Consider the following 22,184-nt stretch of genomic DNA (forward strand, 5'->3'; position numbering starts at 1 on the left):
TGTAGGAACTAGCGATCATATCAACATGACATTTATCTCAACAAAAGCCAGTGTAGATTTCGAGTTCAGGATGTTTGGTGCCTAAGACACATCGAATGCAAAATGCTAGATAAAAATAAAGAAAAATTAGAAAAACAATCGAAATGAGAGTAAACGGATACAGTAGATACGCCGCTACATTGTACACGAATATAAACAGCTGCTAGGAAAATTCAGTTATGAGAATGATGACTCACTTTAGCAATTTCAGGATGGTTAGTAAGAAAACATAGACGTCGACAATTTTAAAGGTTCTACTTCGTCGATACGTTTTTTTGCATTTGACAGACGAGAACGTCTCCCTCGTTATTTTTCAAGATATTACTGCTTTTCAAGCTAAATGTATTGCGTTTTGCCCGAATATCTTTATTCTTCGTTTTTACTATCTTCTACTGCATTCGCAACTAACACTTTTAAAGCCAAACGATGGTATATTGTTGCAAGGAACATTTGCGAAAAGGGCCAACGACGATATATGATTGCGATGCATATATACATATATATATATATACATACGCATATGTGTATACGTGTGTGAGCGCGTGTGTATGTAAATGTGTGTTTATATATATATATATGATATGGTATAATTTGTATACTACAATATAACATATTGCATATATATATATATATATATATATATAATGAAAATATATATAATAAATGAAATGAAACTGTATTACATATATATTTATATATATATAAAACAGCTTCATTTTAATGACGATAAGGGGAATAAAATAAAAAACAATTAGTTAAATGCTGAAAAAGTTAACTTTATTCAGATAAAATAAGGTACATAATTCGAATTAATGTTTAATTAAGTAAAATACACTTAAGATACAAAAAAGGCCAAAAATATAAAGACAAAATGTATTTGATCAATTTAGTATTATGTTTCTATTTATTAATTACTGTAGAAATACTATTAAAAATAAAAAAAATTATCATTTCCTGATATATACAGTTAATTTAACGATACATCACACATTTTAATGACTGTACGTCATTTTTAAAAAATTATATTTATATTTATATAAGAGATATGAATAAGCTAATTTACAAATGTACATAATTATATACATGTGCATGCATTACAAAAAAATTGCACTACTTGTCGCCTTAAGTTCTCCTCGGCAAATTATGCATTTTGTAAGTGCCGGTGAACAGTAGTCGCAGGTTGCTACATGTCCACAAGGTAGGAATACAACTGTTGCTTCTCGTTCCATGCAAACTTTACACAAACGAGCATTTTTCAATGCTCGATTTTTTTCCTTCGCAGCAGCTAAAATTGTGAACAGTATATTTAGATGTAACACATAATAAAATTTATTATATGTATACGGATTTCATACAAATAAACGAATTTATGATCAATCTGTGTTTTTATGTTTATTACTTACCAATTTTCTGGACGAGAGTCATTTCATTAGTATCATTTTCACTATTGGATCTCTCAGGATTCCCATTCGCAATTTGTGTTGGTGCCTGAAATAAATATAATGTACATAAGTATATATCCGAATTGTTAACTATACATATGGTTCAGGGTATATGTTACTGTACTTACTTCTGTAGAAGTTTCATATAACTCCTGGCCTGTTACATTATTAGCATATTTGAAACCCCGTACTGTTAATAAGTAATAACAGCCGGGAGACGAAATTGCATGTTTTTCCCATGGATGTTCTTCTGGTCCCCAATTTTCTATACAAATTCCACAATGGTAACAGACAGTGAGATCCATTATTCCGATGTAGTAGAAGCCAGCATCGGCTAATTCTTCACTTGTCTGCCTTAGATGTGTAGGCCATCCTGCGAATGAGTTTAACCTGGATTCGTAACTGGCATATTCCAATTTTTCTGGTTCCGTAACTCTCCTTAGTCCCAAACGGCTAAATTCATATGTCGACGGGGTTCGTGAATGTCTTAAAAATCTGTGGTCATTAAAATCAAATGACTTGTGATATTTTAAACCATAAGGACAGTATATATTTCCGTTTCTTTGTGTTATCCGTACTCGTGGCGTTGGCGACATCCAGGGTTCGGGGAACATTGGTAGCATTGGCGACGACCAGTGTACGGCGAACATTGATAGCATTGATGACATCGGGGGGGCGGCTATCAATGGTATCATTGACGACGTCGAAAGACTCGGTGACATTAAATGCACCGGCCTTGCTGCCGATGTTGAAGGTACTGCTGCGGCTGAATCGTCCGCCGATATTGAGTTAATCGATGATGTTGAATCACCCGACGAAATCGCATGATCCGACGACATTGTGTAAACCGAAGAAATGTCTTAAAACCTATTTAAAAAAAAAAAAGAAATTATAATATCTACTGATTATAACAAGCCGATATTATCGAAGTAATCTCAGCCCCGTGTGCTTTAGCGCAAAAATTAAAAATTGTCTTTGAAAAATTACAGCGATTTTATTTGATAATTGAAGCGTTCGAAGGATCACGAAACTTTCTGTACAATCTACATAAATGCTTTCGCTACGATATTCTGACTTATAAATGGTAAAACGATTTTAGTTTACTCATTTTCGAGAAATATTATACGCGTACAATTGATGAAACAGGAATATATTACAGGCAAAACTTACCGATATCAGATGTTCACGTCCCGCTTCAACAGCACACCAACTCTTCAAGTGGAATCTTAACAAAGATTTAATATCTTATTCTTGTATATTTTATATTTTTAGATTTACTAAAACTGCTTTATCGCACGAACGAACAAACTCTTCGACTGTCGATCAAATACTGAATCTTGAAACTTCTATTTCTGGAGAAAGAACTACCTGTTTCCTACAGATCTTATCCCTACCACAGTAGCACAAGTTGTCAACCAATCAAATTTCATCGATGCTCCGCCCCTGTACTGTACTGCTCTGTACTGTTCTCAAGTAAACGACGCACGCTAGGTACAGCAAGGTACAGAAATTATACCCCTTATTTACTCACATTTCGAAAATGATGCCGCTTTTGAAGGAATTCTTATTTGTTCGGTTTTTACTTGACAATAATAACACGTTGTTTAAAATATCAGTAGAAGCTGCTACGAAGTCTAGAGAGTCAAAGAGAGCGACAAAAAATTGCAATTTATTATTAACACACATAATGAAAGAGGAAATGATAATAGATGCTTGGTATTAGGTTCTAATCGAGTTTTCGTATTGTTTGGAATTTCCATATCGTTCTTCTTCAGTTTTGACATACTCGTCAACCCCTAATCGCTACGTTGTTTCGGTTCAGGTGACCACCATTCTAAGGAAACACCCTATATACAAGACAATACGATTCTTGCCTGAAGGTGGGTAAAATATTTAGTAAGAAGGTAAAGCATAGTCTAAAGTCTCAGGTTACCGTTACATGTTTAATTTTACTTTATGGCACCCTATAATTTATGGCGTATACCCAGCCTCGGCTTTAATCTTCGCAGATTATAATAAAATTATTTTTAGAAATAAGTACGCAGTTTTTTCAATATATGAAACATCTTGAACAAGGTTTCTGCAGGAAAATTGTACCATTTATAACATTTTATAAATTCATTTTGAGATAAAGTTCTCTCGCGATGCGAATAGTTAGACGCTGTAGCATTATGTTATATTGTGTTATACATATTATACTATGTCATATAAATATACATGTGTGTGTGTGTGTGTGTGTGTGTGTAAATTCCCTAGTGTTCATGTAGGATAGGGATTCTTTTTGTTTTACGGGTAGCACGACAGGCTGTGTTTCACCGACAGACCGATCTTCTTTTGTTTTACGGACGACCATTTTAAGAAGCACGTTTTTCCCGAACGGACTAACAGAGAGTTACATTAGAGACAGACAAAGTTACGGAATAGTTATTTAAGATTTTAAAGACTGATGAAGAAAGATCGGTAGCTCAGGACGTTGAAAATCGATTCTCGTTTTTCAGTTTTTAAACATTGTACTAAAGACTCGTTATTTCCCGTTTATATAATTATTGTTATTTCTTGTTATAGCCGAATATTAATTGTTGTTTATTTTCGTATTTTATTATTTACTTCTTAATAAAAACTCGATTTTCAGACTACAGAATCGATCCCTGAATTCTCCCCAGATTACGATCTTACATATATATACACACACATATATATTTGAATGGACATATGAATCGCAATCATATATCGTCGTTGGCCCTTTTCGCAAATGTTCCTTGCAACAATATACCATCGTTTGGCTTTAAAAGTGTTAGTTGCGAATGCAGTAGAAGATAGTAAAAACGAAGAATAAAGATATTCGGGCAAAACGCAATACATTTAGCTTGAAAAGCAGTAATATCTTGAAAAATAACGAGGGAGACGTTCTCGTCTGTCAAATGCAAAAAAACGTATCGACGAAGTAGAACCTTTAAAATTGTCGACGTCTATGTTTTCTTACTAACCATCCTGAAATTGCTAAAGTGAGTCATCATTCTCATAACTGAATTTTCCTAGCAGCTGTTTATATTCGTGTACAATGTAGCGGCGTATCTACTGTATCCGTTTACTCTCATTTCGATTGTTTTTCTAATTTTTCTTTATTTTTATCTAGCATTTTGCATTCGATGTGTCTTAGGCACCAAACATCCTGAACTCGAAATCTACACTGGCTTTTGTTGAGATAAATGTCATGTTGATATGATCGCTAGTTCCTACATCCAGTGTTGGAACAACTGCTTTGCGATTCTCTTCTGTTTTTCCCCATCCGTCACGTCCTTTTTATCTGAATTTTCGCTGTGTGTAAATGGCTGTACAAGGTGTGTGAAGTACACAGGATACAAAACTAATCTGTATGAATCAATTGAATATGAAAACCCAAACCAATGTAATAACAGCTTTAAACAGCATCTGAAAAACGATAAGGTCCAAGAAAACAACTTGCGATTAAAAGAGTCGTATATCGAAAAATTCAAGGGTTTATTATAAATTAATATATATAGATTACTCTGAACATTTTTCAATGATTTTCTATGCAATAATATAATAATTCTATGTAATAACTTTCTCTGTTTTCGTTTTCATTATTTCGATTCTTTTTCATTTCCACAGTTCAATAATCTCGCTGTTCATTCGATTCGCATTTATTTTGCGAAAGACGATATAAATATTTTCTCCCACGTACTTAACAAAGGAAGGTTATAGGTATTCTTAAACGTTTGAAACCTTTTTCAAATTTTTCAACGGCTTTCCTAGGAAACATATTATATAACATTTAATTAATTTTAACAGATATGCGGTATGTACTTGTATGTACACATCAAATAATGTATATGCACTTAATTTAAGGAAATGGTGAAAAATTATGAGATTTAGTCTAAGTGCATCCTTTACTGGCTTTACTGAACTACGCAATTATTGTGTACACCAATAAATGGCACCAAATGCACATGTTATACATTATTTGACATACTCTATTGTGAATTATCCTTCGAAAGCTTTTCTATATTGTTTTATCAAAAGAATTTAGAGTGACTTGTGTGCAACTATCTACCCTATTCTATAAATTATTTCAAGAAATGTAAGTATAACAGCTGATCCTTCCATATTTATGTAAAAAATATTAGATGAGTTTTCCAATAACCGATACTCTGCTGTGATGCCATCATTTTGTTTAACAAAATTTGAGCTGATTAATGTTTTTATAAATTAAAAAAATATACAGCTATTCCTTACAAAATGTTTATTTTAGCATGTACTATCGCAGCACGATATTGTACATTAATATAACCATTTTTCCCCAGACCATGCAACATACAGGTCTTCGTTAAGGCCTTAACAGGGAAAACTATTACTCTTGAAGTTGAAGCTTCTGACACGATAGAGAATGTTAAAGCAAGGAACTTTTAAAACCCTGTGCATTAAGTTTAGAGACAAATCATTGAGAAAGTGTTCAGAGTAGTTTAATTTCACCCACCTTGACTTGCGATCTGAATAAACTGTTACCTACTTCTTCAAATATATATTTTACACAAAATGAACATAATGAGGAAATTAATTTTGAATATCAAAGATGAAACAAAGGAGAAACAATTGTTTGTAAATGAAGATAAAGATGAAGCAATGCTAACTTGTTCAAAAAGTAGAAAGAATGTAAGCGAACTACCTATGCAGAGGTATATTAGTTATTGCTCTATATTATATACAAAGTAAATATGATATTTTAATTTAACTATATTGTTTGCAAAGATTACAGTCCATTCAGCCACAAGATTTAAATATTCAACACAAAGAAGATGTTGATACTATTCTTAAATATGTGCCTAAATTTAGTCTATTGCGCCAACAAAATGTTCTTCCAAATATGAAGGATGAAAATGTATTTAGGGAGAATACACCATCACCACCACGTTACAGGACACCTCCAAGAGGAATGATTTTAAATTCAGAAGAAGCAAAAGTGTTTATTTTACTAAAACATTACGGATTAGGTCAATACCCAAATTCCTCGTACAAGAAGTAAATATGTTGTTACATGTATAAAATTTTATTATAAATTAATATTGTAAACTTATTTCAGGTTGACATTGATTTATTTATGAGTTTAACTAATGAAGATTTAATTGAAATTGGTATAAAAAATGAAGCTGACAGAAAAGCTATGTTAATTGTGATAAATAGTTCATAAAAAATCAGTGGTACAAAAAGAATTTTTTATCTTTTATTAATTATATCTAATTATGTATTATTATTTTATTTGTTATATACTAAAGCTGCTCTAATGTATGAATGTAAAAATGTAATATGTTATGTTATAGCATATTCGTATTATTTTTTATACTAACTTAGTACACTTAAGAACACATATGATACATTTACATACGAAATGGCTGTAAAATTGTTGTATTCTTGATGTGCGATAATAATTTATTAATAAGTACACTTTTTTGCTTTAGAATTATATGGAATTGAACGCTCTTTTAGCCAATCACTCAATTCACTATTCTCCAATTGATCCAACTGGTTTATTTTTGCCATTGTCATTGGCATTTCATTGTTTGCCAATGAAAATTTGATTTTGCCGATGAATCATGAATTTCAACAAAATCAATTTCGCAAATTGCACAACATAGGTTACTCGTTTCCGGAAATAAAGCGTACAGAACCGATTGTTCTTTTTTTTTATTCATAAGACTACAAGCATCCATTATATATAATTGCTTGCTATTCTTAATTATTTTATGTTCTTATGGATCCAATTTATACTAACAATTTTTCAAAAACGCATTTGGCAATGAATAGCCAACATTTAAAATTTCAAAAGTTATAGTAGTACTTAAAATATGATTTTTATGAAGAAGCTTTATTTTCAATTATCTTAAAATTAAACTTGTATGTGAGACATCTAAACTTTTTATATTTAAAACAGATTTAAAATTTTGTTAAGTAAAAAGACGACTCTCTTTCTATTACCAATATATTATCTTATTTGGCGGTTACTAAGGAGTTTGTATTATATATATTGGTACGTATCGCTGAACCGCTTTGTTCAATAAAGTGCGCGAAAAATTCAAGATAACTACATATTAAGATGTAAGCATAGCTTTTTTTATACAGGCTTGCTTGGAATTCTCCCTTAAAAAACAAAAAATATTTTTTAATAACCTCGCATGGCTTTTAATTTATTGTGATCATTGACGACTAAACTTAAAGTTTTCCAATAGCGTATTTCCTGTATTTTGAATTCTTATTCACTCCTTGCTATAGTACTCGCATCGAATTTTTGACCAATATATAGATGTATTTGGCATTTCAGACATGTGAACGTGATTTCAAATTTCGCTCTTAAATTGCATATCGATATCGTTAAATATTAGGCCAGATTCATATGTAACGCAACGGTTCAGTAATGTTCAATTAGGTTGTATATTCGTAACTTCAAGCCATTTGAAGTAAACGCCGCGTAATTCAAATTTCAACACTATGCATAGCGTAGTATTCGAATAGGTAACGAATGAATTGAATAATTACTATGTACTTATATAAATAGTTATCATCGACACCATGCAGTTCTCCCATAGAATGACAGAGATGGATAGCGCGTTACAGGTGAGTTGAAGACCATGTTGAAGGACAGAGATAGTGCGCCACGACATACGACCATGGTGCCGAGTGTCGAGGTATCGCAGTCTCTCTCAGATTATACAAAAAGTAGGGAGAATACGAATAGTATTCATACACGCATACATATCTATACTAAATACATAAATGTACAATAAGTATAATAGTGTTCTTGACTAACTTTATTTTAGGAAACCAAAAATTATTGACCTTTTCTTGCAATTTTTGTAATTTTCTAATTTTCGACGTGTAGAATACGAAAATAGAGGTTTTAAGACGGGGAATCTACTGGTTCAAAAGTTATGACTATGTAAAACTGAGCATTCTTTGGCTATTTTACGGCCATGTTTGCACGTTACTTTGACGCCATATTGCTTCTATCCATCATTCAGTTGGTCCATACAGATGACCATTGTACTGAAATTTGTGGGAAATTGCACAGTTTATACAAGATCGCAGGTATTTACTAACATAACAGCTAGTCTCTAGATTAGCGAAGAGTAAGAAATGGCTCAAACCTAATTCAATCAAAGTTCAAAATCACATCACAAAATGGCCGCCATCTATGTGTATTCATGTATTCACAGCCAACGATTCCACTTACAGAACGAATTAAAAATATAAATCGATATAGCAAACAAATAAGTTGTACAACACCTTGAAAATACTCAGTTTTACAAACATAAACTTCTAACAGACAAGTTTCTCGCTTTAAAACTTCGACGTTTTATTAATATAAAAATTAGAATTGTCTTTTAATCGGTATTATTTAACGAATTGAAAACAGGATAAGTAAGTATAATAAAAGAAAAAGTAACCTACAATTTTTATGATTTGAACTATATATATATGGATATAGTAATAATAATAATAATAATATATATATATATATATATATCTTTCTGTATATGTAGGCATTCTGTGTATATATATACTCTGTACTATATATGAACAGTATTATATATATATATATATATGTATGTATACATAAAACAGCTTCATTTTAATGACAATAAGGGGAGTAAAACAAAAAACAATTAGTTAGATGCGGAAAAAGTTAACTTTATTCAGATAAAATAAGGTACATAATTCGAATTAATGTTTAATTAAGTAAAATACACTTAAAATACAAAAAAAGCCAAAAATATATAGACAAAATATATTTGATCAGTTTAGTATTAATTATTATTACTTATTATTACTTTAATATTATTACTTATACTTTAATATATTTATATACTTTAATATTATTACTTATTATTACTTATTATAATATTATTAATATTAATTATTATTACTAATTACTGTAGAAATACTACTAAAAATAAAAAAAATTATCATTTCCTGATATAAACAGTTAATTTAACGATACATGGTATCACACATTTTGATGACTGTACGTCATTTTTACAAAATTATATTTACATTTATATAAGAGATATGAATAAGCTAATTTACAAATGTACATAATTATATACATGTATTATATATACATGCATTACGAAAAAGTTGCATTACATGTTGCCTTGAGTTCTCTACGGCAAATTAGGCATTTAGTAAATGCCGGTGCACAGTAGTAGCAGGTTGCCACATGTCCACAAGGTAGGAATTCAATATTTGCTTCCCGTTCCGTGCAAACTTTACACAGACGAGACTCCTGGATCAAACGATTTTCTTCCTCCAGAGCAGCTAAAATAGTAATCAGTATATTTAAATATAATATATAATAAAATTTATTATATGTATACGGATTTCATACAAATTAACGAATTTATGATCAATCTATGTTTTTATTTTTATTACTTACCAAGTTCCTGAAGGAGAGCCGCTTCGTCAGTATCATTTTCACTATTGGATCTCTCAGGATTGTCATCAATAATTTGTATTGGTGCCTGAAATAAATATAATGTACATAAGTATATATTCGAATTATTAACTATACATATGGTTCAGGGTATATGTTTCTGTACTTACTTCTGTAGAAGTTTCGTATAACTCCTGGCATGTTTCATTGCTAACATGTTCATGACTTTCATATTCCAAATTGTTTTGGTTTTCAATACTATAAGATCCCGAACAGCTAGCTTGATGTGCCGTCGGGTATCCTGGATGGTGTAGAAGTCGATGGTCATTGTGATTAACAGACCCTTGATATTTTATACCATAAGGACTAGATGCATATCGACTTTTTCCATTCCTTATCCGTATTACAGGCGTTGGGCACGCCGAGGAGCCGGGTATCGCTGGTATCTTTGGTAACGGCCTCGAACGTCTCGGTGATATTAAATGCACCGGCCTTGCTGCCGATGTTGAAGGTACTGCTGCGGCTGAATCGTCCGCCGATATTGAGTTAATCGATGATGTTGAATCACCCGACGAAATCGCATGGTCCGACGACATTGTGTAAACCGAAGAAATGTCTTAAAACCTATTTAAAAAAAAAAAAAGAAATTATAATATCTACTGATTATAACAAGCCGATATTATCGAAGTAATCTCAGCCCCGTGTGCTTTAGCGCAAAAATTAAAAATTGTCTTTGAAAAATTACAGCGATTTTATTTGATAATTGAAGCGTTCGAAGGATCACGAAACTTTCTGTACAATCTACATAAATGCTTTCGCTACGATATTCTGACTTATAAATGGTAAAACGATTTTAGTTTACTCATTTTCGAGAAATATTATACGCGTACAATTGATGAAACAGGAATATATTACAGGCAAAACTTACCGATATCAGATGTTCACGTCCCGCTTCAACAGCACACCAACTCTTCAAGTGGAATCTTAACAAAGATTTAATATCTTATTCTTGTATATTTTATATTTTTAGATTTACTAAAACTGCTTTATCGCGCGAACGAACAAACTCTTCGACTGTCGATCAAATACTGAATCTTGAAACTTCTATTTCTGGAGAAAGAACTACCTGTTTCCTACAGATCTTATCCCTACCACAGTAGCACAAGTTGTCAACCAATCAACTTTCATCGATGCTCCGCCCCTGTACTGTACTGCTCTGTACTGTTCTCAAGTAAACGACGCACGCTAGGTACAGCAAGGTACAGAAATTATACCCCTTATTTACTCACATTTCGAAAATGATGCCGCTTTTGAAGGAATTCTTATTTGTTCGCTTCTTACTTGACAATATTAACACGTTGTTTAAAATATCAGTAGAAGCTGCTACGAAGTCTAGAGAGTCAAAGAGAGCGACAAAAAATTGCAATTTATTATTAACACATATAATGAAAGAGGAAATGATAATAGATGCTTGGTATTAGGTTCTAATCGAGTTTTCCTATTGTTTGGAATTTCCATATCGTTCTGCTTCAGATTTGACATGCTCGTCAACCGCTAATCGCTACATTGTTTCGGTTCAGGTGACCACCATTCTAAGGAAACACCCTATATACAAGTCAATACGATTCTTACCTGTAGGTGGGTAAACTATTTAGTAGGAAGGTAAAGCATAGTCTAAAGTCTCAGGTTACCGTTACATGGTTAATTCTACTTTATGGCACCCTATAATTTATGGCGTATACCCAGCCTCGGCTTTAATCTTCGCAGATTATAATAAAATTATTTTTAGAAATAAGTACGCAGATTTTTCAATATATGAAACATCTTGAACAGGGTTTCTGCAGGAAAATTGAACCATTTGTAACATTTTATAAATTCATTTTGAGATAAAGTTCTCTCGCGATGCGAATAGTTAGACGCTGTAGCATTATGTTATATTGTGTTATACATATTATACTATGTCATATAAATATACATATATATTTATACATACATATGTATGTATATATATAGACACATACATATCCATATATATATATGTCGGAGATGAAAGAACACCGGAACCTTCCCTTTGGAACTTTGTGAAGATCCTTTAGTACTGTAATTCAGATTCCACCGTAGCCGTATTAAGAAATTGTTGTCATTCTATTAGACTGTACTTATTTGAGGTTTATGATAGTGAGCTCGGGCTCGTGGCGACAACCAGTCTCCGCACGTGGCCGCGGTCAAGGGATGAACGTTTTGTCTAACAAAGGCATGAAGTAATTTTATAGTTCTCCTTAAAAGAGATACTTGGGTCGTGGTACGACGGTAAACATTTCAACTATTTCTGTCCCGTGGCTCTCCACACGCAGACTTTGTCCTTCGGGTAAGATGATTGCCAGATGTCAACGCTTCTTCACAGTATATGTTTAGCTGGCCGAGAACCCGTTACGAATATTAAGTTGCAGATATACAAAGTCCTTCAAATAGACAAATAGTCCGTGTCCCAACTACGGGAAGATAAGAGAAATCTATCCTCCCAGGAACGACGCTTCCCGCTAGCAACTTTTCCCAAGGACAGCTAACATCCTTCTCTAACCACCAACATGGAAATTGACCAATTAACAGTAACGTTAATTTCCTTCACCCTTCGAACGAAGACTTTCCTCTGCGAATCCGATGATCTCGTGCCCTTAGGCACATCCATCATAGTTTTCTTCGACAGCGTCACCGTGACGGAGAGACGCTCTCTTGTACGATCTCATCAACGATTGAATTGTCATCCTTATACGTAGTGATGGCTCCTTGCATTAACATTAAGTACAACGTAGACGCTACAGAAGAGTAGAGTTCGTCATCCCGTTGACCGCGGATTCGTTATCGAGCCTAGGATCATTGTCTTTAGCTTCTCGAGTGTCTAATTATCGCGATTACTTGTCAAATTCTATCATAGTCATATTTGCACTAGTAAATATCTTCTCTATTGCATATTGATCACATCTAATGCCAATAGGGATTCGTTTCACGCCCTTAACCCTAACTCCAATCTTAACGCAAACCCGACATATATATATGTAAATATATACATACATATACATATATATATATATATATATATATTTCCGATATACGACTCTTTTAATCGCAAGTTGTTTTCTTGGATGTTATCGTTTTTCAGATGCTGTTTAAAGCTGTTATTACATTGGTTTGGGTTTTCATATTCAATTGATTCATACAGATTAGTTTTGTATCCTGTGTACTTCACACACCTTGTACAGCCATTTACACACAGCGAAAATTCAGATAAAAAAGATGGGGGAAAAACAGAAGAGAATCGCAAAGCAGTAGTACCAACTCTGGATGTAGGAACTAGCGATCATACCAACATGACATTTATCTCAACAAAACCCAGTGTAAGCAGCAGTGTATGCAGTGTAAGTATAAACAGCTGCTAGAAAATTCAGTTATGAGAATGATGACTCACTTTAGCAATTTCAGGATGGTTAGTAAGAAAACATAGGCGTCGTCAATTTTAAAGATTCTACTTCGTCGATACGTTTTTTTGCATTTGACAGACGAGAACGTCTCCCTCGTTATTTTTCAAGATATTACTGCTTTTCAAGCTAAGTGTATTGCGTTTTGCCCGAATATCTTTATTCTTCGTTTTTACTATCTTCTACTGCATTCGCAACTAACACTTTTAAAGCCAAACGATGGTATATTGTTGCAAGGAACATTTGCGAAAAGGGCCAACGACGATATATGATTGCGATTCATATGTCCATTCAAATATATATGTGTGTGTATATATATGTAAGATCGTAATCTGGGGAGAATTCAGGGATCGATTCTGTAGTCTGAAAATCGAGTTTTTATTAAGAAGTAAATAATAAAATACGAAAATAAACAACAATTAATATTCGGCTATAACAAGAAATAACAATAATTATATAAACGGGAAATAACGAGTCTTTAGTACAATGTTTAAAAACTGAAAAACGAGAATCGATTTTCAACGTCCTGAGCTACCGATCTTTCTTCATCAGTCTTTAAAATCTTAAATAACTATTCCGTAACTTTGTCTGTCTCTAATGTAACTCTCTGTTAGTCCGTTCGGGAAAAACGTGCTTCTTAAAATGGTCGTCCGTAAAACAAAAGAAGATCGGTCTGTCGGTGAAACACAGCCTGTCGTGCTACCCGTAAAACAAAAAGAATCCCTATCCTACATGAACACTAGGGAATTTACACACACACACACACACACACACACACATGTATATTTATATGACATAGTATAATATGTATAACACAATATAACATAATGCTACAGCGTCTAACTATTCGCATCGCGAGAGAACTTTATCTCAAAATGAATTTATAAAATGTTATAAATGGTACAATTTTCCTGCAGAAACCTTGTTCAAGATGTTTCATATATTGAAAAAACTGCGTACTTATTTCTAAAAATAATTTTATTATAATCTGCGAAGATTAAAGCCGAGGCTGGGTATACGCCATAAATTATAGGGTGCCATAAAGTAAAATTAAACATGTAACGGTAACCTGAGACTTTAGACTATGCTTTACCTTCTTACTAAATATTTTACCCACCTTCAGGCAAGAATCGTATTGTCTTGTATATAGGGTGTTTCCTTAGAATGGTGGTCACCTGAACCGAAACAACGTAGCGATTAGGGGTTGACGAGTATGTCAAAACTGAAGAAGAACGATATGGAAATTCCAAACAATACGAAAACTCGATTAGAACCTAATACCAAGCATCTATTATCATTTCCTCTTTCATTATATGTGTTAATAATAAATTGCAATTTTTTGTCGCTCTCTTTGACTCTCTAGACTTCGTAGCAGCTTCTACTGATATTTTAAACAACGTGTTAATATTGTCAAGTAAGAAGCGAACAAATAAGAATTCCTTCAAAAGCGGCATCATTTTCGAAATGTGAGTAAATAAGGGGTATAATTTCTGTACCTTGCTGTACCTAGCGTGCGTCGTTTACTTGAGAACAGTACAGAGCAGTACAGTACAGGGGCGGAGCATCGATGAAATTTGATTGGTTGACAACTTGTGCTACTGTGGTAGGGATAAGATCTGTAGGAAACAGGTAGTTCTTTCTCCAGAAATAGAAGTTTCAAGATTCAGTATTTGATCGACAGTCGAAGAGTTTGTTCGTTCGCGCGATAAAGCAGTTTTAGTAAATCTAAAAATATAAAATATACAAGAATAAGATATTAAATCTTTGTTAAGATTCCACTTGAAGAGTTGGTGTGCTGTTGAAGCGGGACGTGAACATCTGATATCGGTAAGTTTTGCCTGTAATATATTCCTGTTTCATCAATTGTACGCGTATAATATTTCTCGAAAATGAGTAAACTAAAATCGTTTTACCATTTATAAGTCAGAATATCGTAGCGAAAGCATTTATGTAGATTGTACAGAAAGTTTCGTGATCCTTCGAACGCTTCAATTATCAAATAAAATCGCTGTAATTTTTCAAAGACAATTTTTAATTTTTGCGCTAAAGCACACGGGGCTGAGATTACTTCGATAATATCGGCTTGTTATAATCAGTAGATATTATAATTTCTTTTTTTTTTTTAAATAGGTTTTAAGACATTTCTTCGGTTTACACAATGTCGTCGGACCATGCGATTTCGTCGGGTGATTCAACATCATCGATTAACTCAATATCGGCGGACGATTCAGCCGCAGCAGTACCTTCAACATCGGCAGCAAGGCCGGTGCATTTAATATCACCGAGACGTTCGAGGCCGTTACCAAAGATACCAGCGATACCCGGCTCCTCGGCGTGCCCAACGCCTGTAATACGGATAAGGAATGGAAAAAGTCGATATGCATCTAGTCCTTATGGTATAAAATATCAAGGGTCTGTTAATCACAATGACCATCGACTTCTACACCATCCAGGATACCCGACGGCACATCAAGCTAGCTGTTCGGGATCTTATAGTATTGAAAACCAAAACAATTTGGAATATGAAAGTCATGAACATGTTAGCAATGAAACATGCCAGGAGTTATACGAAACTTCTACAGAAGTAAGTACAGAAACATATACCCTGAACCATATGTATAGTTAATAATTCGAATATATACTTATGTACATTATATTTATTTCAGGCACCAATACAAATTATTGATGACAATCCTGAGAGATCCAATAGTGAAAATGATACTGACGAAGCGGCTCTCCTTCAGGAACTTGGTAAGTAATAAAAATAAAAACATAGATTGATCATAAATTCGTTAATTTGTATGAAATCCGTATACATATAATAAATTTTATTATATATTATATTTAAATATACTGATTACTATTTTAGCTGCTCTGGAGGAAGAAAATCGTTTGATCCAGGAGTCTCGTCTGTGTAAAGTTTGCACGGAACGGGAAGCAAATATTGAATTCCTACCTTGTGGACATGTGGCAACCTGCTACTACTGTGCACCGGCATTTACTAAATGCCTAATTTGCCGTAGAGAACTCAAGGCAACATGTAATGCAACTTTTTCGTAATGCATGTATATATAATACATGTATATAATTATGTACATTTGTAAATTAGCTTATTCATATCTCTTATATAAATGTAAATATAATTTTGTAAAAATGACGTACAGTCATCAAAATGTGTGATACCATGTATCGTTAAATTAACTGTTTATATCAGGAAATGATAATTTTTTTTATTTTTAGTAGTATTTCTACAGTAATTAGTAATAATAATTAATATTAATAATATTATAATAAGTAATAATAAGTAATAATATTAAAGTATATAAATATATTAAAGTATAAGTAATAATATTAAAGTAATAATAAGTAATAATAATTAATACTAAACTGATCAAATATATTTTGTCTATATATTTTTGGCTTTTTTTGTATTTTAAGTGTATTTTACTTAATTAAACATTAATTCGAATTATGTACCTTATTTTATCTGAATAAAGTTAACCTTTTCCGCATCTAACTAATTGTTTTTTGTTTTACTCCCCTTATTGTCATTAAAATGAAGCTGTTTTATGTATACATACATATATATATATATATAATACTGTTCATATATAGTACAGAGTATATATATACACAGAATGCCTACATATACAGAAAGATATATATATATATATATATATATTATTATTATTATTATTACTATATCCATATATATATAGTTCAAATCATAAAAATTGTAGGTTACTTTTTCTTTTATTATACTTACTTATCCTGTTTTCAATTCGTTAAATAATACCGATTAAAAGACAATTCTAATTTTTATATTAATAAAACGTCGAAGTTTTAAAGCGAGAAACTTGTCTGTTAGAAGTTTATGTTTGTAAAACTGAGTATTTTCAAGGTGTTGTACAACTTATTTGTTTGCTATATCGATTTATATTTTTAATTCGTTCTGTAAGTGGAATCGTTGGCTGTGAATACATGAATACACATAGATGGCGGCCATTTTGTGATGTGATTTTGAACTTTGATTGAATTAGGTTTGAGCCATTTCTTACTCTTCGCTAATCTAGAGACTAGCTGTTATGTTAGTAAATACCTGCGATCTTGTATAAACTGTGCAATTTCCCACAAATTTCAGTACAATGGTCATCTGTATGGACCAACTGAATGATGGATAGAAGCAATATGGCGTCAAAGTAACGTGCAAACATGGCCGTAAAATAGCCAAAGAATGCTCAGTTTTACATAGTCATAACTTTTGAACCAGTAGATTCCCCGTCTTAAAACCTCTATTTTCGTATTCTACACGTCGAAAATTAGAAAATTACAAAAATTGCAAGAAAAGGTCAATAATTTTTGGTTTCCTAAAATAAAGTTAGTCAAGAACACTATTATACTTATTGTACATTTATGTATTTAGTATAGATATGTATGCGTGTATGAATACTATTCGTATTCTCCCTACTTTTTGTATAATCTGAGAGAGACTGCGATACCTCGACACTCGGCACCATGGTCGTATGTCGTGGCGCACTATCTCTGTCCTTCAACATGGTCTTCAACTCACCTGTAACGCGCTATCCATCTCTGTCATTCTATGGGAGAACTGCATGGTGTCGATGATAACTATTTATATAAGTACATAGTAATTATTCAATTCATTCGTTACCTATTCGAATACTACGCTATGCATAGTGTTGAAATTTGAATTACGCGGCGTTTACTTCAAATGGCTTGAAGTTACGAATATACAACCTAATTGAACATTACTGAACCGTTGCGTTACATATGAATCTGGCCTAATATTTAACGATATCGATATGCAATTTAAGAGCGAAATTTGAAATCACGTTCACATGTCTGAAATGCCAAATACATCTATATATTGGTCAAAAATTCGATGCGAGTACTATAGCAAGGAGTGAATAAGAATTCAAAATACAGGAAATACGCTATTGGAAAACTTTAAGTTTAGTCGTCAATGATCACAATAAATTAAAAGCCATGCGAGGTTATTAAAAAATATTTTTTGTTTTTTAAGGGAGAATTCCAAGCAAGCCTGTATAAAAAAAGCTATGCTTACATCTTAATATGTAGTTATCTTGAATTTTTCGCGCACTTTATTGAACAAAGCGGTTCAGCGATACGTACCAATATATATAATACAAACTCCTTAGTAACCGCCAAATAAGATAATATATTGGTAATAGAAAGAGAGTCGTCTTTTTACTTAACAAAATTTTAAATCTGTTTTAAATATAAAAAGTTTAGATGTCTCACATACAAGTTTAATTTTAAGATAATTGAAAATAAAGCTTCTTCATAAAAATCATATTTTAAGTACTACTATAACTTTTGAAATTTTAAATGTTGGCTATTCATTGCCAAATGCGTTTTTGAAAAATTGTTAGTATAAATTGGATCCATAAGAACATAAAATAATTAAGAATAGCAAGCAATTATATATAATGGATGCTTGTAGTCTTATGAATAAAAAAAAAGAACAATCGGTTCTGTACGCTTTATTTCCGGAAACGAGTAACCTATGTTGTGCAATTTGCGAAATTGATTTTGTTGAAATTCATGATTCATCGGCAAAATCAAATTTTCATTGGCAAACAATGAAATGCCGGTAAGTCAAGGGCAAATTCTGCGAATCAAAAATTTTGTATTCCATAATATTATCTTAATAATGATCTTTATATTTTACTAACAATAAAATTTTAGATTACTCATTCATTTAATATCTGACGTTATTGCTTCACCAGTAATGGGTACAGAAAGATATATATTTGTTATAACTCATAAACAATTTTCTGAAACTGGTAGATTGGAACAAATTTTGAGAAATTTTAAACTAGTGGTATGCTCAAGACACGAATCTTTATTGACTCTAAATATATTATTTCAATAATAAACTGGTTTTTTATTCCTGTCAGTATCAAGGATTAAGATCAGTTACTGCAGAAGTCTATAAAAGTTGTCTTAGGTATACGATACAAACTAAGATAGCTCCTTTGTGGAATAAAGTTGATGATTACTTTGTTCAAGGAAAAAATTTTTATAACTTTATAGAAGGAACTAGAGCATTAAAATTAGATATACTTATAGAGGGTAATAGAAAATCTAATTTTGTTCTTAGTATAACTAATATTTAAAAAAATGTGAAACATATTAACATTAAAAAGTTTTTAGAAAGGAAAATGTGTTTGCAACTTCATGCAGAAATACTTAAAATTCCATATATAAAACTTGAAGACTATCTTTCACCATCTATTATATCACATTTTTTAGCAGACCCTAAAGGATACGTTGATTTATCTCGTTATAATCTTCCATTTGTACATGTATTACCAAGGTAACAATAATTTATTTCATTTAGTGGAATATATATGGAATATATATGTATATTTGGTTTAAAAAAAAATTTTTTAATTTCTATAGTACAAAAAAAGGCAAACTATTATCTGTATCTAAAGAACTTCCAGCAAAATGTGCCTTTAAAGATTATGACCAATTACGCAGACATTGGAAAAATATGGTATAAATGACAATACCTATGTTTATTCATCTTGCAATTTACTTTCAAATATATTTTTGTATATATATATATATATGTATGTATGTATGTATGTATGTATGTATGTATGTATGTGTGTGTAAAACATTTTAGTATGGATATTATTTACCAAAAAATAGAGATGGAATTTTATTTTATGAAATTAAATTTTTGATTTCCAAATCTAAGGTTTTTACATATCCTCATATGTGTGTAGCAAGTAGTCCATTAGAAATTATTCCAAATAGAGAAAAAGAATCTACAATTATACATTTTTTATCTGATATGTTTATGAAATTACCTGAAGTTTGTGGTAAACGGCTACAGATATCCAAAGATACTCCATTTGATACAGTGAGTTACACAGAATATTTAATAATTTCTATTCAATAGTCGTAACTAAAATCTATTCTTCATTATATACAGAAATCTTTAAATATAAGATCAAATACTGCATCGCCAAAGGACAGACGATTAAGTACATATCTTAAGGAAAAGGGTAATATTATCTCACAATTAGAATTTTCTGATAAATATATAGATGGATTGACAAAACATGTAGATACTGCTACATTATTAACAACACGATTAACTAAAATTCATCAAATTCATAACGTACAATTTCATGAATATATGAGAGCAAAATTAAACGACAACGATGTGAAAGAAAATAAAAGTGGTACTAAAATAATAATATACCTGTACAAATATACCTAAAAATTGTAATTACTTGAATTATAAAATAAACTTTATAGGTATTCAATGTTTAAATACTATGCAAAATTCATCTATACAAAATGTAGAAAATAATTTTATCACGGTTGATACCTCAAGAAACCCAAATTTTACTGTATCAAAGGAAAGAACAATTTCTACATACTTTAAAATTCAAAACATGAATTCTTATGCTAAGACAAAAGGGGTATCTTTTTCTACACTTTCTTTGTAAGATATCTTGTTTTATCTTTCATTATTTATGCCTCGCATATAATCCTCTCTATTTAAAAATAGCAACCGCAGGAAGAAGATCAAAGACAAAAACATTTAACGCTAAAGGAGAAACTATCAAAAGCTAAATCTGATAAAGATGGCAGCTTATCTTTACTAGTATACACATATTTATGTTTCTAAATTCTGTATGATTGAGTTAAAATTACATATAATCGTTCTATAATTCATTAAACAGGATCAAAACAATATTGTGGAGACAATGGCAAAAATAAACCAGTTGGATCAATTGGAGAATAGTGAATTGAGTGATTGGCTAAAAGAGCGTTCAATTCCATATAATTCTAAAGCAAAAAAGTGTACTTATTAATAAATTATTATCGCACATCAAGAATACAACAATTTTACAGCCATTTCGTATGTAAATGTATCATATGTGTTCTTAAGTGTACTAAGTTAGTATAAAAAATAATACCAATATGCTATAACATAACATATTACATTTTTACATTCATACATTAGAGCAGCTTTAGTATATAACAAATAAAATAATAATACATAATTAGATATAATTAATAAAAGATAAAAAATTCTTTTTGTACCACTGATTTTTTATGAACTATTTATCACAATTAACATAGCTTTTCTGTCAGCTTCATTTTTTATACCAATTTCAATTAAATCTTCATTAGTTAAACTCATAAATAAATCAATGTCAACCTGAAATAAGTTTACAATATTAATTTATAATAAAATTTTATACATGTAACAACATATTTACTTCTTGTACGAGGAATTTGAGTATTGACCTAATCCTTAATGTTTTAGTAAAATAAACACTTTTGCTTCTTCTGAATTTAAAATCATTCCTCTTGGAGGTGTCCTGTAACGTGGTGGTGATGGTGTATTTTCCCTAAATACATTTTCATCCTTCATATTTGGAAGAACATTTTGTTGGCGCAATAGACTAAATTTAGGCACATATTTAAGAATAGTATCAACATCTTCTTTGTGTTGAATATTTAAATCTTGTGGCTGAATGGACTGTAATCTTTGCAAACAATATAGTTAAATTAAAATATCATATTTACTTTGTATATAATATAGAGCAATAACTAATATACCTCTGCATAGGTAGTTCGCTTATATTCTTTCTACTTTTTGAACAAGTTAGCATTGCTTCATCTTTATCTTAATTTACAAACAATTGTTTCTCCTTTGTTTCATCTTTGATATTCAAAATTAATTTCCTCATTATGTTCATTTTGTGT

General features: G+C 31.5%; 5 protein-coding genes across 12 annotated transcripts in view; 3 read left to right on the forward strand and 2 right to left on the reverse strand.

Moving 5' to 3' along the window:
- Window positions 1-22,184, forward strand: part of LOC126919340 (uncharacterized) — a 65,535-nt gene that overhangs the window by 42,167 nt on the left and 1,184 nt on the right. Inside the window, exon 11 of one of the 2 annotated variants that reach the window (XM_050728414.1) lies at window positions 13,088-13,153. The exons of the other annotated variant lie outside the window; for it this stretch is intronic. Within the exon in view, the coding sequence (XP_050584371.1) occupies window positions 13,088-13,138 (51 nt within the window). The 3' untranslated portion in view covers window positions 13,139-13,153. Of the gene's footprint in view, window positions 1-13,087; window positions 13,154-22,184 lie in introns of those variants that run through there. 2 annotated transcript variants of the gene reach the window in all.
- The window catches only part of LOC126919330 (E3 ubiquitin-protein ligase XIAP-like), a 54,072-nt gene that overhangs the window by 21,468 nt on the left and 10,420 nt on the right, over window positions 1-22,184 (reverse strand). Inside the window, exon 4 of one of the 5 annotated variants that reach the window (XM_050728386.1) lies at window positions 1,070-1,324. The exons of the other annotated variants lie outside the window; for them this stretch is intronic. Within the exon in view, the coding sequence (XP_050584343.1) occupies window positions 1,134-1,324 (191 nt within the window). The 3' untranslated portion in view covers window positions 1,070-1,133. Of the gene's footprint in view, window positions 1-1,069; window positions 1,325-22,184 lie in introns of those variants that run through there. 5 annotated transcript variants of the gene reach the window in all.
- Window positions 1-22,184, reverse strand: part of LOC126919352 (uncharacterized) — a 33,473-nt gene that overhangs the window by 10,641 nt on the left and 648 nt on the right. The gene's annotated exons all lie outside the window — the stretch shown is intronic.
- Window positions 5,334-6,822, forward strand: LOC126919351 (uncharacterized). 3 transcript variants are annotated; one of them, XR_007711563.1, is made up of 3 exons: window positions 5,334-5,583; window positions 5,807-6,186; window positions 6,259-6,822. XR_007711563.1 is itself a non-coding variant. In XM_050728433.1 (3 exons), the coding sequence occupies exons 2-3, from the start codon at window positions 6,039-6,041 to the stop codon at window positions 6,523-6,525; spliced, it is 414 nt and encodes a 137-aa protein (XP_050584390.1). In that variant the 5' UTR covers window positions 5,334-5,583; window positions 5,807-6,038; the 3' UTR covers window positions 6,526-6,822. The 3 variants fall into 3 exon arrangements, 1 of the variants encoding a protein (XP_050584390.1); XR_007711564.1 differs by having other exon boundaries at window positions 5,807-6,155; window positions 6,252-6,822; XM_050728433.1 differs by having other exon boundaries at window positions 5,807-6,178; window positions 6,252-6,822.
- LOC126919342 (uncharacterized) lies at window positions 18,606-21,514 on the forward strand. Its single transcript, XM_050728420.1, has 9 exons — window positions 18,606-19,038; window positions 19,134-19,269; window positions 19,346-19,520; window positions 19,602-19,764; window positions 19,851-20,319; window positions 20,392-20,644; window positions 20,721-20,887; window positions 20,977-21,072; window positions 21,152-21,514. The coding sequence occupies exons 5-9, from the start codon at window positions 20,173-20,175 to the stop codon at window positions 21,281-21,283; spliced, it is 795 nt and encodes a 264-aa protein (XP_050584377.1). The 5' UTR covers window positions 18,606-19,038; window positions 19,134-19,269; window positions 19,346-19,520; window positions 19,602-19,764; window positions 19,851-20,172; the 3' UTR covers window positions 21,284-21,514.

This window comes from Bombus affinis, chromosome 8 (genome assembly GCF_024516045.1).
Source record: "Bombus affinis isolate iyBomAffi1 chromosome 8, iyBomAffi1.2, whole genome shotgun sequence".
In the NCBI taxonomy this organism is placed as follows: domain Eukaryota; kingdom Metazoa; phylum Arthropoda; class Insecta; order Hymenoptera; family Apidae; genus Bombus; species Bombus affinis.